Genomic DNA, 13,555 nt, shown 5'->3' on the forward strand with positions numbered 1-13,555 from the left:
CGTGTGACTCAGCTGAGTCCTCGATGGCATCCTGAACGACAAATGTCTTCTTCTTCTTCTTGGTTAGATCAAAGGGTGCAAGCTAAGGATGACCAAAGAAAATTAAAACCACACAATCATGATTTATCAGGCAAAATAAAAGAACCGATGATGAATTTATTAAAGATGGGGAGATGTAGAGACTAAAGAAGAAAAACTGATTCATGAAACTCAAAGAGCCAATATGTGTTTCTTAGATGAGTCATGAACCGATGATTAAAAATTGAAAGCCCTAAACTTCCATTGAAGAGAACGCTTACAGACCAAAGAGGTTTATTGGGTTTTTTTTTAACGAATCCCATTTCAAAACGTGAGTTACAAAGTATTTATTAAATCATTAGATAAAATAAATAAGTGTGGGTCCCACAGAGAAAACTGAAGAAGCAAAGGTTTCCGACCTTCATAAATATATATATTTGTTTCTGCTATCAATGTACAAAGAATCCTTTAGCTCAGTGGTATAAGTGTTGTTGTTTAAATCTTAATAACCCGGGTTCGAGTCACAGACTTGACACTTTTTCACACTTTTTAAAAGTGGGACTCACATATCGCTGACGTCTCGCATCAGGAGTGATGCAACTGTCCTATTATAATGTAGATTTTCTTTCAAGATTTTGCCTTAGGCCTCATCTAACCTTAGCACGCTCCCACTTGCTTCTTCATTATTGTTAAAGGATCTATATTTCATTAGTTGTATTCTCTTTTGTTCATTTCCACAAAAATAATGGAGACCATCTCTTTCAACTTCTCATTTTTGTTGAGTAGATAACCTAAAAGATTACAGCTTAAGAGATACGTATGCTTCATGTGTAACGTTTCTGACCATTTATGTTTGTGGAGCTAACAATGCGATTGCTTATGTCCCTATGATCAACATTTTTAAGTCTCTAACCCCATTAATGTATGGGTTCCATTATATATATGGAATTCGTCGACATGGCATTCATTCCATGACTAATTTTTTATTTCAAGATACTCTTAAGATTTGTTGTTTGTTTGTAGATACCAAAATCCGTGATATGCGTGTTGGCTTTCACTCGCCATGTTATATATACTGAAATCATTTTATTTTCAGGTCATTCAGTTTGAAATTATTTTAGACTAAACATGAAATATTTTGGAAAACTAACTTAAAATATACAATTCAACGATCTATATATAGACATATCAACATCGGTATAGATGAAAGGCAAAGAGAATGTGCATTCAGAATATTGTGTTTTAGGAGATCAATATATATAAATCCAAAGCACGTTATTGCAATTCTAAATAGCATATCATCCCACGATGGAAGTCTTCCATTTCATCCCACGATGCAAGTTGACCCGCACATCCTCTAATTCGGATCACCATAACTTAAACGTAACCTGACTGAGAAAGCCAATCCAACGGATATTCAGCTGGGACGAAGTTAGTTCCAACTTCCCAAACTTGCCGCAAGATTGTTAAAAATAGGAATTGAATTCATCGAGAAGTGAATGTGTTACAGTTACGACTACGCCACTTCGCGCGGCTAATTTGTAAGGTTCGACATAAGAATCCCAAAGTTAATTTTTATTTGGATTACATTTTTCTTTTATTATTCTTTAAGGATATTTGTAGTTGTATAATTGATACGAGTAAACTTTGAGAACATGGAAAACGTATAAGAGATAAAACAATGTAAAGGGGATAGCTTTACGTACGCATATAAAACAACAGCATATGTTAAATTTGAATAAAAGTCTAAAAGAGTAACACACATATGACAAGTAACGGTCGTGGTCCATGTACAGTGTTTTCGTTGTTAAAGATTGTTTCACTCGAGTCCAAATTAAATATCAAACAGTATCATGGCGATACCTTATTGATGCCTCTTATTCAGTTCTTTTAAATGAAATAAGCACCAGGTATATTTAATCCGTTTATAATTACCCGATTAAAAAAAACAGGAGCAGCTGACTATTCACCGCCATTTGTACTATACGTCTATCACGTTAAATATAGGGGACTTGCATAGCCGATCAAGACATATGTATGGATAGAAGCAGATAAAAAAAATTTGATCCTGCAAAAACAAATCTGTGCTATCAAAGGTACAATATTGAACCTGAGATACAAACTCCTCACCTCTGAGCACTATATCAACCAAATTTTACCATCTGAAGTAGTAGATCATCAATGAAATACCTCCCCCCCCCCTCCCTAAATTGTTTTAAACCAACCGGGCCCCTAAGCTGATGCTTGATCACCTTCTGTTGAGAACCGGCTCTTGAGACTTGCATATACTATATGATAAACCTGCATTGTTTTTGTAAATATTTATATCAATTGTACATAATAAATGTAATAAATCAAAAGTCAGATCTGACAAACAACCACGTCGCAATCTAAAAGGAGTTAAAACTACGAATCTAGGTGGTCCTCCAACGACCACCACTTGCAGTTGTAGTTAAACGTTATGGACAGAATACCCAAAAAAAAAAAAAAAAATACAATTTACATTTCTAGAAATATACACGAGTGACGCATCTGTGTTTACTGTTTACATATAAATGTAAACGTGGAGGACTGAATAATAATACAGTGTGAGTTCTATAAATTAATTTTTAATAAGTTAATATTTTTGTTTTAAATTGAATATTTGTTTAATTAGTTTCAACAGATTAGTAAAAATTGTAAAATTTATTTTATGTTTATAAGATTTAGATTAAAATTCGAGCTTTCTATAATTAGCTTGAGCTAAAAATAAAAAAAAACATCTATATATATAAAGTTGAAATATCTGTCATTTCCTGCGTCCACGTCGATCTGGAGAGTGGGGGCTTTCATGCCACGTGTCGTCGCGCTGATTGGTTTGTGTAAGTCACGCGTAAAAAGTAGATATAGATATAGAAAAATAAACAAAAACATAGATATAGAAAAGTAGTCATGTGTAAAAAGATATGGCTTAAATCAGCAATCAAAGATCATATGTAACCGAAGATAGCATATTTATACTTTAGTTCACATGCGGCGATTAGTATTTTAATTCAGAGTTTATGCACATATAAACATCAGTTCATTTGTTTTAACATTTACACACTTAAGTTTTATTTTTTTTGTCAATACCTTATTTGACAAAGTTGTATGAATTTAAAACCATAAGATTTTTTTTGTTTTACGCTAAATTTGTTGTTTCGAAAATAAACTATTTCCTAACCCCAGTTATATGAATGTTGGTGTAAAGTGTAAACCTTCGGGAATAGCGTAGATGCGAAAGTATATATATCTTACAAGTCTATGACTAGCTAGCCAAATTACGACTTTGGTGTGAACGCGTAACCTCACCCTTCTTTTTTTTTTTGAACACCCTTCATTCTCAATGTTTCTACGGAAACTTAACTATCTATTTTACGGAGAAAAAAATATTAAGAATAAGACATGAAAATCTAATTTAACGTGTCTTCGCTACGTATAATGTCTTCGCTACTGGTTATTAATTTGATCTTTAAAATCTCAGAAGTATTACAACATATATAAAATTCAGAAGTAAAATCTTTTATCAAAAAAAAAATCAGAAGTATTACAGCATATATGAGAACATGTTATACAATTTAATGGTGATTAGTTCTACTTATCGTTTGATATGAATATTACAGGTTATATAGTTTTCTTGATATAATATTAAATTATGTTTCATATTTAATTATGTATTTTTGTGAAAACGATCATCATTTTATACCATCTATAAAGTTCAATTCTTCAATAGGACATTTACTACATAGATACAAAGTTTATTAGAGTTACTAATGTGTTGATCAGATCTGGTGTATGATGAATAGATTTAATGTGTAGGTAAAACTGTAAAACTGTTAAGCATAATTTTTATTACAGTAAAAGTTCCATTTCCCATGAACTCATATGTAGTAGCTAGTTAGATTGTATAATAGATTATTACATAGAAATATATAATATGATAAGATCATGATATGATCAGATGAAAGGTCAAATGTTTCTTATGAATATGGTAAATCAAATGATAAAAAGATGCTAACATCTTTTTAACTAAAATATCCTTTCGATGCTTACTATTTATATACAGATAACAAGAACTCTTCTCTCACTTTGAGCAGGCATGGTCAGTTGGTAGGCAATATTTGATAATATCGTTTATCGTCTAAAAATAAATTTAAACGTATGACTCTTTTTCATAGTCATAAGAGTTTACTATTTTCTTGGATCAAGTGGAGATGTATGAGAACGTGTGTGACGCAAGAAGCTCAACATTAAACAACTTTCCTCTGAAGACAACTTTCCAAGTTAACTTATTTACCTCTTAATACAACTTGCGTAATCTCCTCTACTATTGTTCACCAAATCTATAAATTCTCTTCTTCTTTTCTCTCTTTTAATTTTATTTCTTCTTTTAATTTCCCTACGTACGTACTCATATGAGTTATCGCATGATAAGAGCAATAAAATTTCCAATCCCTATAGGATTAGATCTCACATGTAGACGACGGACTAATATCCTTGATAAATCACGAGTTAGCTAGTCGGGCCAACTTGTGATAAGTGACAAGTCACATGTTGAATAAGATTATCTGACTAGTCACGACTAGGGTAACGAGTTGGTTATGGTGTTACATTTTACATTATCAACATAGATGTGTTGGATCTCCATATACATGACACATCTCGAAAAATATGTTAGCAATAATATATTTCAATGAATATGTTTGTAAGGTTAAAAATCGTATGAATCATGCACATTAATCTTTTCAATGGATGGCATTGACTTAAAGCCGAACTAATAATATAAGATTAGGATAAGTAGGAACATATATGCTCTTTCTCTGACACTCTCTTTTAGAGAAGGATCTACAAGGACACACACAAAGGCCAGAGATACTACAAGTCTCACACGTGCGTCTCACTTTCAGTGAATTATAAGTTTAAGTAACAAGCAAATCTCAGTCGAATCCAAAGATTAGGACCTCCCACGTGGGCTTCTTGGGCAAATCTTGATAACGACTAATTATAGCATCATATACATAGGTCGAGAATCACAGCACAAAAAAGGATAGCCTATGAATACATATTACCCCTTAAATTTGTACTTAAATTATGGACTTTCTTATTTACATAAATGATCCATAATATATTCATATAATTGTGTATGTATGTATAATAAGTACAATACAAACTTTTATGTAAATAAAGATCATCCATCGACTGAGAAATCAAAACGGCTCCAACTTCCAAACAAGAGGTTGGTGGAGTCACTGGATTCGTCAGAAAAATGAACCACCGGATCCTGAACAATCTGAGCCGGAGTCACACCACCAACGTCTACATGGTTATGACCATTCAATAAAGCATCAGACCAAACACCACTAGTGTCAATAGACATAAGCTCTTCACCAGGAAATGGAGGCAACCCATTGTAACCACATTCCTCCACAATGCGTTCCACCTGATGTTCATAGTGATGATGATGATGTCCATGATCGATGTCCATACTCCATAAGGGTTCCATCGAAGCGCCGGCAGGTTCATCGACTAGAAAATCTGTGTCGCAGTTTTCTTGAAGTTTGTGTTCGTCAGGCTTTGGGTTCAAGAAATTGGCGTAAACAAGAGCAAGATCTATGTTTGGTGAGCCACCACCGGAATTGTAAGAGTTAGCGGTTAGGCCGGTTTTAGTGTTACCCGAGGAGGATTTGGGACGGCGGGATTTGCGGCAGCCACCGCCTACGGGCACGTTCCGGAGGGAGCCACCTTTGGTCCAATATCTGCGGCAGCCTTTGCAGAAGTAGCGTGGCTGAGTGAGGCTATAGTTGTTGTAGTAACAAAACTTCGTGTTGGAGGATCCACATCTTGGACAGCTCGGAGTTATCTCTGCGTTTGCGTTTGGCCTCCATATAAACGATGACGTCAAGGCTTCTGTTCTCTCCATATCTCTCTCTTCTTTCCTCTAAGGCTCTAACAATAAGAATGTATTATATACGCATGCATGAATTTGTGTGTGAGTTTGTGCATGTGGAAAGGGTGTGACACGTGTAGGTTGGAGAGTGGAGGAAGTGTGGGGGAGTAACTGCCTCGTAAGCGTGCACTCACTGTTGCTTCTTGGGGGAGACAGGTTTAAGGGTTTTGAATCTTTGATAGGATAAAATCATAAGATGAGAACTATAAAACTGGTAATTTAATACTTAGTCTTGGTCCTCTTGGAGATAGTTTCGAGGCGAAGTAAGATGGCTTCTTGGGAGAGAAGGGTTATTTGGTGTACATTTAGCTATATGTACGGCTTAGTTAATGGAGGTTGCACGATTACTAAACTGCTAGGTAATAACACGCGTCTCGCGCAGAATGAGATTATTAATTTTATTATTTTAAGATAAGAAGACATGAAATCTGTTTAATCTGGATATCGGTTTGATTTTAGGTTGTTTTTGTTTTTAATCTCCTAAAATTATAACCACCATTCTAAATCCATATTTATTTTGGTTTGTTCGGTTAAAATGATTGAGGTTTTTAATTTTTCCGGTGATAACCAAAAACTATTATTATTTGTTTGATTTCATGTTAGATGAATTTTAGAGAGTTCTGATGTCGAACCAATGGTTTTATATTATAATTTCTAAACGCATGCAAAATCAAATCAAATCTAGATATTAGTTGAAGAAATTTTTTTATTTATGTACAATTTGGTCGATGGTGAAAGGAAGTATTAAAAATAATATTTCAACTTTCAAGAAATTTAGAATCCTCACATGTAGCGAAGATTTAGTTATATATGTGCTTACGTCAATGTGCACATATATGTGTATGTAAAAGTATATAAATGTGGTTGATAGATATATAAAGATACCGTTAGTTAACATTAAAAGACATTTTTATTCAAAATAACACATAAAAAATAAAAAATTTAAAATAAAATTAAGTAAAAATAAAATTGGCTAAACATTAGTGATTTTTTTTTGCAAATTGTCCTTCTATATAGAGCCTTTGTATAATCTGTGGAATCCGGTATGTGAGTTTTATATTAAAAACTCATAAAATAGTATATAATGTGAACATATTTATATAGAATTTGGCCGTAACACGTCAGTGTGCTTATTTTCGAGTCGTTGTACTCATAAATAAACGCTATGTTGATGAGTTGTCTATGGCGTCGTCTCAGACATCTGTTTATTACTCTTTCTGTTCCTGAAAGAAGGATTTTCTAGAGTATTCACGCATATTAAGGAAATAATTAACTTTTTACAATTGAATTTATTATTTATTTTACTATACATTTCCAATAAATATCAACCAATAGTATTCAACCTATTCAAATATTTCCAATTAATGTTTCTTAAAAGTATACAACTTTTCAACATTAACTACTAAAAATACTTTAAAATTTTAGAAAATCTATCATTTTGGAACAAAAAATAAATCTAGAAAATCCTACTTTCAGGAACAGAGGGAGTATCTTCTTAGTTTGAATCCCTTTCCTTTAATTGGATCCCTAGATATCAAAATGTTGAAGCCGATAAATTGGCAAAAGACGCTCTGTTTGTAGGTGAACCTTTTATGGCTCCCACCTAACACTTTTTTATTTAATGAAAGTTTGTGATAAAAAAAAAAAAAACTTTAATTCGCGAGGACGTTGAAGACGTTAAGAATGGGAACTTGTGTATGTGCGGGTCATATTAAAAAAAGTACGAAAACGTTATGTAAGGTATGCATAACTATCTACAGTATGAATAAAAATTAAAGGTGAGAGAATATAAGTGAAAATATTCGTATAATTTTGACTTTCATTTATTTGATACACACAAAAAGGTTATTTGGAAAGGAAAATCTGAATGGGGAAAAGAGTTTCTTGGATCATGTGTTTTTGCCTTTTGGCAATCTCCAAGAATCATATGTGGGTCGTAACGTTTTTTTTTTTTCCATCTGAATATTTCATTAAAGCCAAAGGCTGGTAAAGTACAGAAGCAGAAACATTACAAGAGAGCTAACTTCACACACGAAAAGCCTCCCTATCAAAAAAAATTTGAAAGCCAATAGGGGTAACCTTGTGCAATATAAGACTGAAACCACCTATCTTCATGCCACTCTTTGCAATGAGTCTAGCGCCCCTATTAGCTTCAAACGGTTCGGCATATACCTTTCCACACCAAAAAATTCTCCAGTATTGCTCTGATTTGTGTCACTTTAGATTTGAAGGAAGGCCACGCCTTTGGCCTATTGATAGCATTCACCAATTCTGGTCTTTCAAATGAAAAATGAACCTTCAGACATCTATGACTTGCCATACTTTCCATAGCCCACACAACACTGATAAAGAACGCCTCGTCCTTAGTCCCCACCAATCCAAAGGAGCAACGACTATGAAGCAGCACCACACCCCGATGATCCCTAACAACCCAAGACGCACCCAAGATCTTCGTCTTTTTTGACCAAAAGACTCCGATGTTACACTTAACAACATCCCAAGGTGGAGCCTTCCAAGTCGTATCCCTAATACATAACCCACCATTACCTCTCCCTTCATCATCATTCTCCAAATCTTGAGCTAAGTACCAAAGATCAGATGCCTCTCTTGCTTTCCCAAAAACTTGTTCCCCTTCATATGTGAAACCATCAAATAGAAGAGAATTTCTATTTTTCCACAGATACCACAGAATCCATGGAAACACTCTCGTTAAACCAACGTCACATCTTTGGTCTTTCCACACTCTTAATAAGTAGCTTACATTTTGAAACACTGAGTCCACATCAAAACCCCCAGGTGGAGAAGGAAACCCCGAAATTGCCCATATTTTTCTAGCCAAAGTGCATGCAAATAGAACGTGGTTGATCGACTCGCCATCCATACCACAGATTTGGCATAAATTATCACACCGCATTCCACGTGCATTCAGCCCATCATTAACCGCAATCGCTCCTGACAACGATTTCCAAATAAAACCTTAATCTTCGAAGGAGCTTTAACATTCCAAACCTGAGCTTTAAGCGGGTTCAGAGAAGGTTTGGCATTCTGATCTTCTAGCAACTCTTGATTGTGTAACAAGAAAGCAAGGTCGTACCCTGACTTCACAGAGTATACCTCGTTCCTAGTAAGCTTCCAGATCCATGAGTCTTGATCAGATACCACTGGTTGATTCTTTCTGAGGATATTAATGTCTCTAGGCACAAAGATCTCTCGCATCATCCTTTCATCCCATCTTCTGGTCTGCAGATCAATCAGGTCCGAGACTTTCAAGTTAACATTAAAAGATCTTTGTCTTCTGAAAGGCGGTCTGCAGGCTCCATCCTCATCTTCCAACCAACAATCTGTCCAAACCATAAGACTTCTCCCATTACCCACCGAGCGTTTAAGGCCTTTCTCCAGAAGTTCCCTACCATGAAGTATGCTCCTCCAGGCGTATGACGGTTTAGCACCCAAAGGAGCATTCATGATATCAATATTTTCAAAATATTTCGCCTTCAATACCTTGGCCATAAGACAATCCTCAAAATGAATTAGCCTCCATGATTGCTTGGCCAGCAAAAGCGTGGTTCAGACACTCTAAGTTTTTAAATCCCATTCCTCCACTCTCTTTAGGCAAACACATTTTGTCCCAACTTAACCAATGTATTTTCCTTTTGTGTTCAACAGAGCTCCACCAGAAGTTTGCAATTACACTGACAAGATTGGAGCAAATTGTCTTAGGCAATTTATAACAAGACATTGCTGACACCGGAAGAGCAGAAGCAACAGACTTAATCATCACCTCCTTGCCTCCTTGAGAAAGCGTTCTTGCATGCCATCCAGAGATCTTCTTACTCATTCTCTCCTTGATGTACGAGAACAAATGTATCTTTGAGCCCTTTAAACTCTCTGGTAATCCCAAATATTTGGAGTCTCCACCTTCTGCGAGGATGCCCAGCTTCTGTTTAACACGAGTTCTTTTCTCTTCAGGGACCTTCTTCCCAAAAGTGATTGAGGACTTTACCTTATTGATCATTTGCCCTGTAACTTGCCCATATCTCTGCAGTAGACACCCTAATGCATCACTCTGATCATCGTTAGCTTTGCAAGCAAACAAGCAATCATCTGCAAACAGCAAGTGGTGCACTGAAGGTCCTCTCTCACCGAACTTCATTCCTGTTATTCTTCCATCATCCTGCGCCTTATTGAGTAGGTGAGCCAAGCCTTCCGCACAGAGAACAAAGAGAAAGGGAGACAAGGGGTCTCCCTGACGTAATCCCCTCTGCGGAGTTACAAGGCCATGCGGTTGATCATTTATTAAGATATAGTATGTGACGGAGAAACACAGCTGATAACTCAATTTATCCATCTTACATCGAACCCCATTGCCTCCATCAGCGCTCTTAGATAACTCCATTCTACACGATCGTACGCTTTCGACATATCAGTCTTAACCACCATGTACTCCGAAGCAAACTTATCTGAGGATTGCAGTGAATGAAGCAGTTCATGAGCAATGGTAATATTGTCTGAAATCAACCTCTCTGAAACAAACGCAGATTGGGTCGAGAAAACCAACTCAGGCATCCAATGCTTTAACCTTCTCACCATGATCTTAGAGACAGCCTTGTATATTACCGAGCATAAGCTGATTGGTCTCAAATCAGAGATTGTTTTTGGATCAGGGATTTTCGGAATAAGGCATATATGCGTATAATTCCACTCCTTCGGAAGCACTCCAGAAACAAAGAACTCCTGAACCTCCATTACCACCTGCTTCTCAATATTAGGCCAGAACTTTTGAAAGAAAAAGGCGGACATCCAATCAGGTCCAGGCGCTTTCGCTGGGTTGATTGAAAAAACAGCTTCTTTCACCTCTGTTGCGGAGACCGGTTGCGTAAGCTGATAATTCACTCGAGGCGCCATCCCTTGAAACCATGTACTGAACGGTGGAGGATTAGAAGATTTGAACAAATTTGTATAGAACTCCACCGCAACTTCTCCCTTAGCAGCCTCTGAAAACACATCTACACCATTTGCATTCACCAGCTTCTCAATACCATTCCTAGCCCTGGATGCTCTAACAGAATTGTGGAAGAACCTTGTGTTCTTGTCACCTCCATGGAGCCATTTGTCTTTACTCTTCTACCACCAATACGTTTCCTCATCTCTATATGCTCTCACCAACTCTCTCTTGAGAAAGTTAATACGCCAAGTAGATGGGGAGTTTGATGATTGCTCCTGCTCAAAAGCATATTCCGCTTGACAAATCCTGTCCCGAGCATTAAGGTTGACTTGTTTCTTGAGGACACTCAGAGACTTCCTACAAGCATTGAGACGAACGGAGATCGTTCCATTACCAGTAGAGCCCCCAAAATCCCAGGCATTGATCACGTTGTCTCTAACACCTTCCACCTCCAAGAGCCTCCTATCAAACTTGAACCAACCTCTATATGCCTCTTGAGACTCGATGAGGTTAATGAAAACAGGCCGGTGATCTGATCCTCTCTTATCCAAAAAGAACTGATTAGAGCAAGGGAACTGATCAAACCAAGCCTTGTTACCAAAGCACCGATCCAGTCTAGATTGTATCCAGTGGTTGTACCTTTGTCCTCCCCAAGTGAATACATTACCATGACTAGGTAGCTCCTCCAGTTTACAAGCTTCCACCATTTGATTAAACGGAACAAATGACTCATCTGATCTACAAACCCCTCCTTTTTTCCCATTGTGCAATATGTCATTAAAATCCCCAAACACACACCAACTATCCCTTCTATTTACACCAATCCGACTCAAACGTTCCCATAAAACCAACCTGCTCTTGAGATCAGAGGGACCATATACACAAGAAGCACAAAAGGACACATCCTCATACTGTATTATACAATCTATCAAGTTCTTGCTTACAAGCTTAAAGTCAATATTTACAGACTTCTTCCAAAAAACTGCAAGACCTCCTGCATGACCCACTGGTTCTACAGTAACGACCCGGTCATACCCTAACCAAACTTGTAAGTCTACTAATACATTTCTACAATTCATAGTCTCCATCAAAAACAACACCTCAGGGAAATGTTTTTTACGCAATTCCCTCAGGCGGGAAATTGTCAGGTCTTGAGGGAGTCCCAATCCCTGACAATTCCAGCTTATTATGCTCATTAAGACGTCGACGATCCCACATGGGGGATCACCCTTGCTTCCTTACGCCTTGCGATTTCTTCCTCCGAGAAAACCTCCCCCACCCCCTTTCTCTTAACTCCACTCCTCTCCTTCGCTGCTTCGCTCCCATAAAGTTCACGAAGAATGTTAGCTGAGGGCTTCTTCTGCTCTTGTCTTTTGCGAATATAAGGTCTTCTTCGAATCTTAGTACTATTTTGGGGCCCCTCGGATGGTCTAGCTTCAGAAGAAGTGGAACCATATTCCGTAGAGTGGCCAACCAAAAGAGAACTAGTCTGCTTCTGGACGGTTTTGACAGGCACGATCATTTTAGGGTCAGACGTAGTCGAAAAAGATCCCTCCAATCTGCTCCTGCTCAATGCTTCCCTTAGATCTCGTTCTTCACACTGCTGGAACGAATTAGCCATCTTGTTAGCTCTAATGGCTGATCCCATGAGTTTCTCTTTTCCTCCATCATCATCTTTTGTTTGAGCCTCTGAATTCAGGTCAAAGTCAAACACCACACCTTTCCCTTTGTCTAGATCCTTCGTAAATTTTGGCATCGCCTCCAGTCTCAGCACCGTCTTCTGCTTGATAGGGTCCTTCTCTGCATCCAGAACAAATGATCTAACCCTATCAATACAGACAGATTTATCGTCATCACTATCCATCGTTATATATCTTCTCATTGATATCTTGCACATTTGCATTGTTTTAACTCTTCATTCTTGCATGTTTTGGTCATTTAGATTAGGGATTATGCACTTTAGTTTCCTTTTTACATTGCATAAGTCTTTATCAGGTGTTGGAGTGTCCATTAAAGTTCTTGGAGGTACTTGGAAGCATTTGGGATCAAAAAAGGGAGTGGAAAGTGTTGTTTGAGCGAGTAGAGCACCGGAGCGGGCAATGGGAGCGACCTACGACACCCGCTCCAGAAGAAACGAAGGCAGCGCGACATCCCGCAGCGGGGTTCGGCACCCGCTCTGAGCGATGCATCTTGGTCGACGAACTTTGAAGCTGGAGCGGGCAGTGGGAGCGACCTCAGTAACCCGCGCGCCATATGGAGTTGCGGACAAAGCGATTGGAGCGACGTCCCAGAGCGAGGTGAGGTACCCGCTCCGAACTCAACCTCTCGTCGACAATTTTCGAGAGCCGGAGCGACCAAGACGGAGTGAGGTCATCAACCCGCGCGCAATATAAAGAAATGAAGCAGAGAGCTGAAGCGACCTCTCGGAGCGAGGTGAGGCACCCGCTCTGGAAGCAGAGCGAGCTGGTGGAGCGACTTCATCAACCCGCACGCGTTTCTCTTCTTCTGATCAAAAATTTATGTTTTATTTGGGCCTTTCAGGTTGTTGACTGAGCCCACTAGGTTTTAGAAGTCATATAAATACTCTCTAAACCTAATGTTAGGATCTGATCTTGCTTTCTATCTAT

General features: G+C 37.7%; 3 protein-coding genes across 3 annotated transcripts; all 3 read right to left on the reverse strand.

The window, feature by feature from the left end:
* Positions 1-5,224: 5,224 nt before the first annotated feature.
* On the reverse strand, positions 5,225-5,956 carry LOC106311275 (dof zinc finger protein DOF3.5-like). Its single transcript, XM_013748487.1, has one exon. The coding sequence runs from the start codon at positions 5,954-5,956 to the stop codon at positions 5,225-5,227; it is 732 nt and encodes a 243-aa protein (XP_013603941.1).
* Positions 5,957-8,135: 2,179 nt separating this feature from the next.
* On the reverse strand, positions 8,136-8,864 carry LOC106309079. Its single transcript, XM_013746152.1, has one exon. It carries the CDS (start codon positions 8,862-8,864, stop codon positions 8,136-8,138), a length of 729 nt encoding a protein of 242 aa, XP_013601606.1.
* Positions 8,865-12,123: 3,259 nt separating this feature from the next.
* LOC106309081 lies at positions 12,124-12,792 on the reverse strand. Its single transcript, XM_013746153.1, has one exon. It carries the CDS (start codon positions 12,790-12,792, stop codon positions 12,124-12,126), a length of 669 nt encoding a protein of 222 aa, XP_013601607.1.
* Between the last annotated feature and the right edge of the window lie 763 nt (positions 12,793-13,555).

Source organism: Brassica oleracea, chromosome C8 (assembly GCF_000695525.1).
Source record: "Brassica oleracea var. oleracea cultivar TO1000 chromosome C8, BOL, whole genome shotgun sequence".
NCBI classification, from domain to species: domain Eukaryota; kingdom Viridiplantae; phylum Streptophyta; class Magnoliopsida; order Brassicales; family Brassicaceae; genus Brassica; species Brassica oleracea.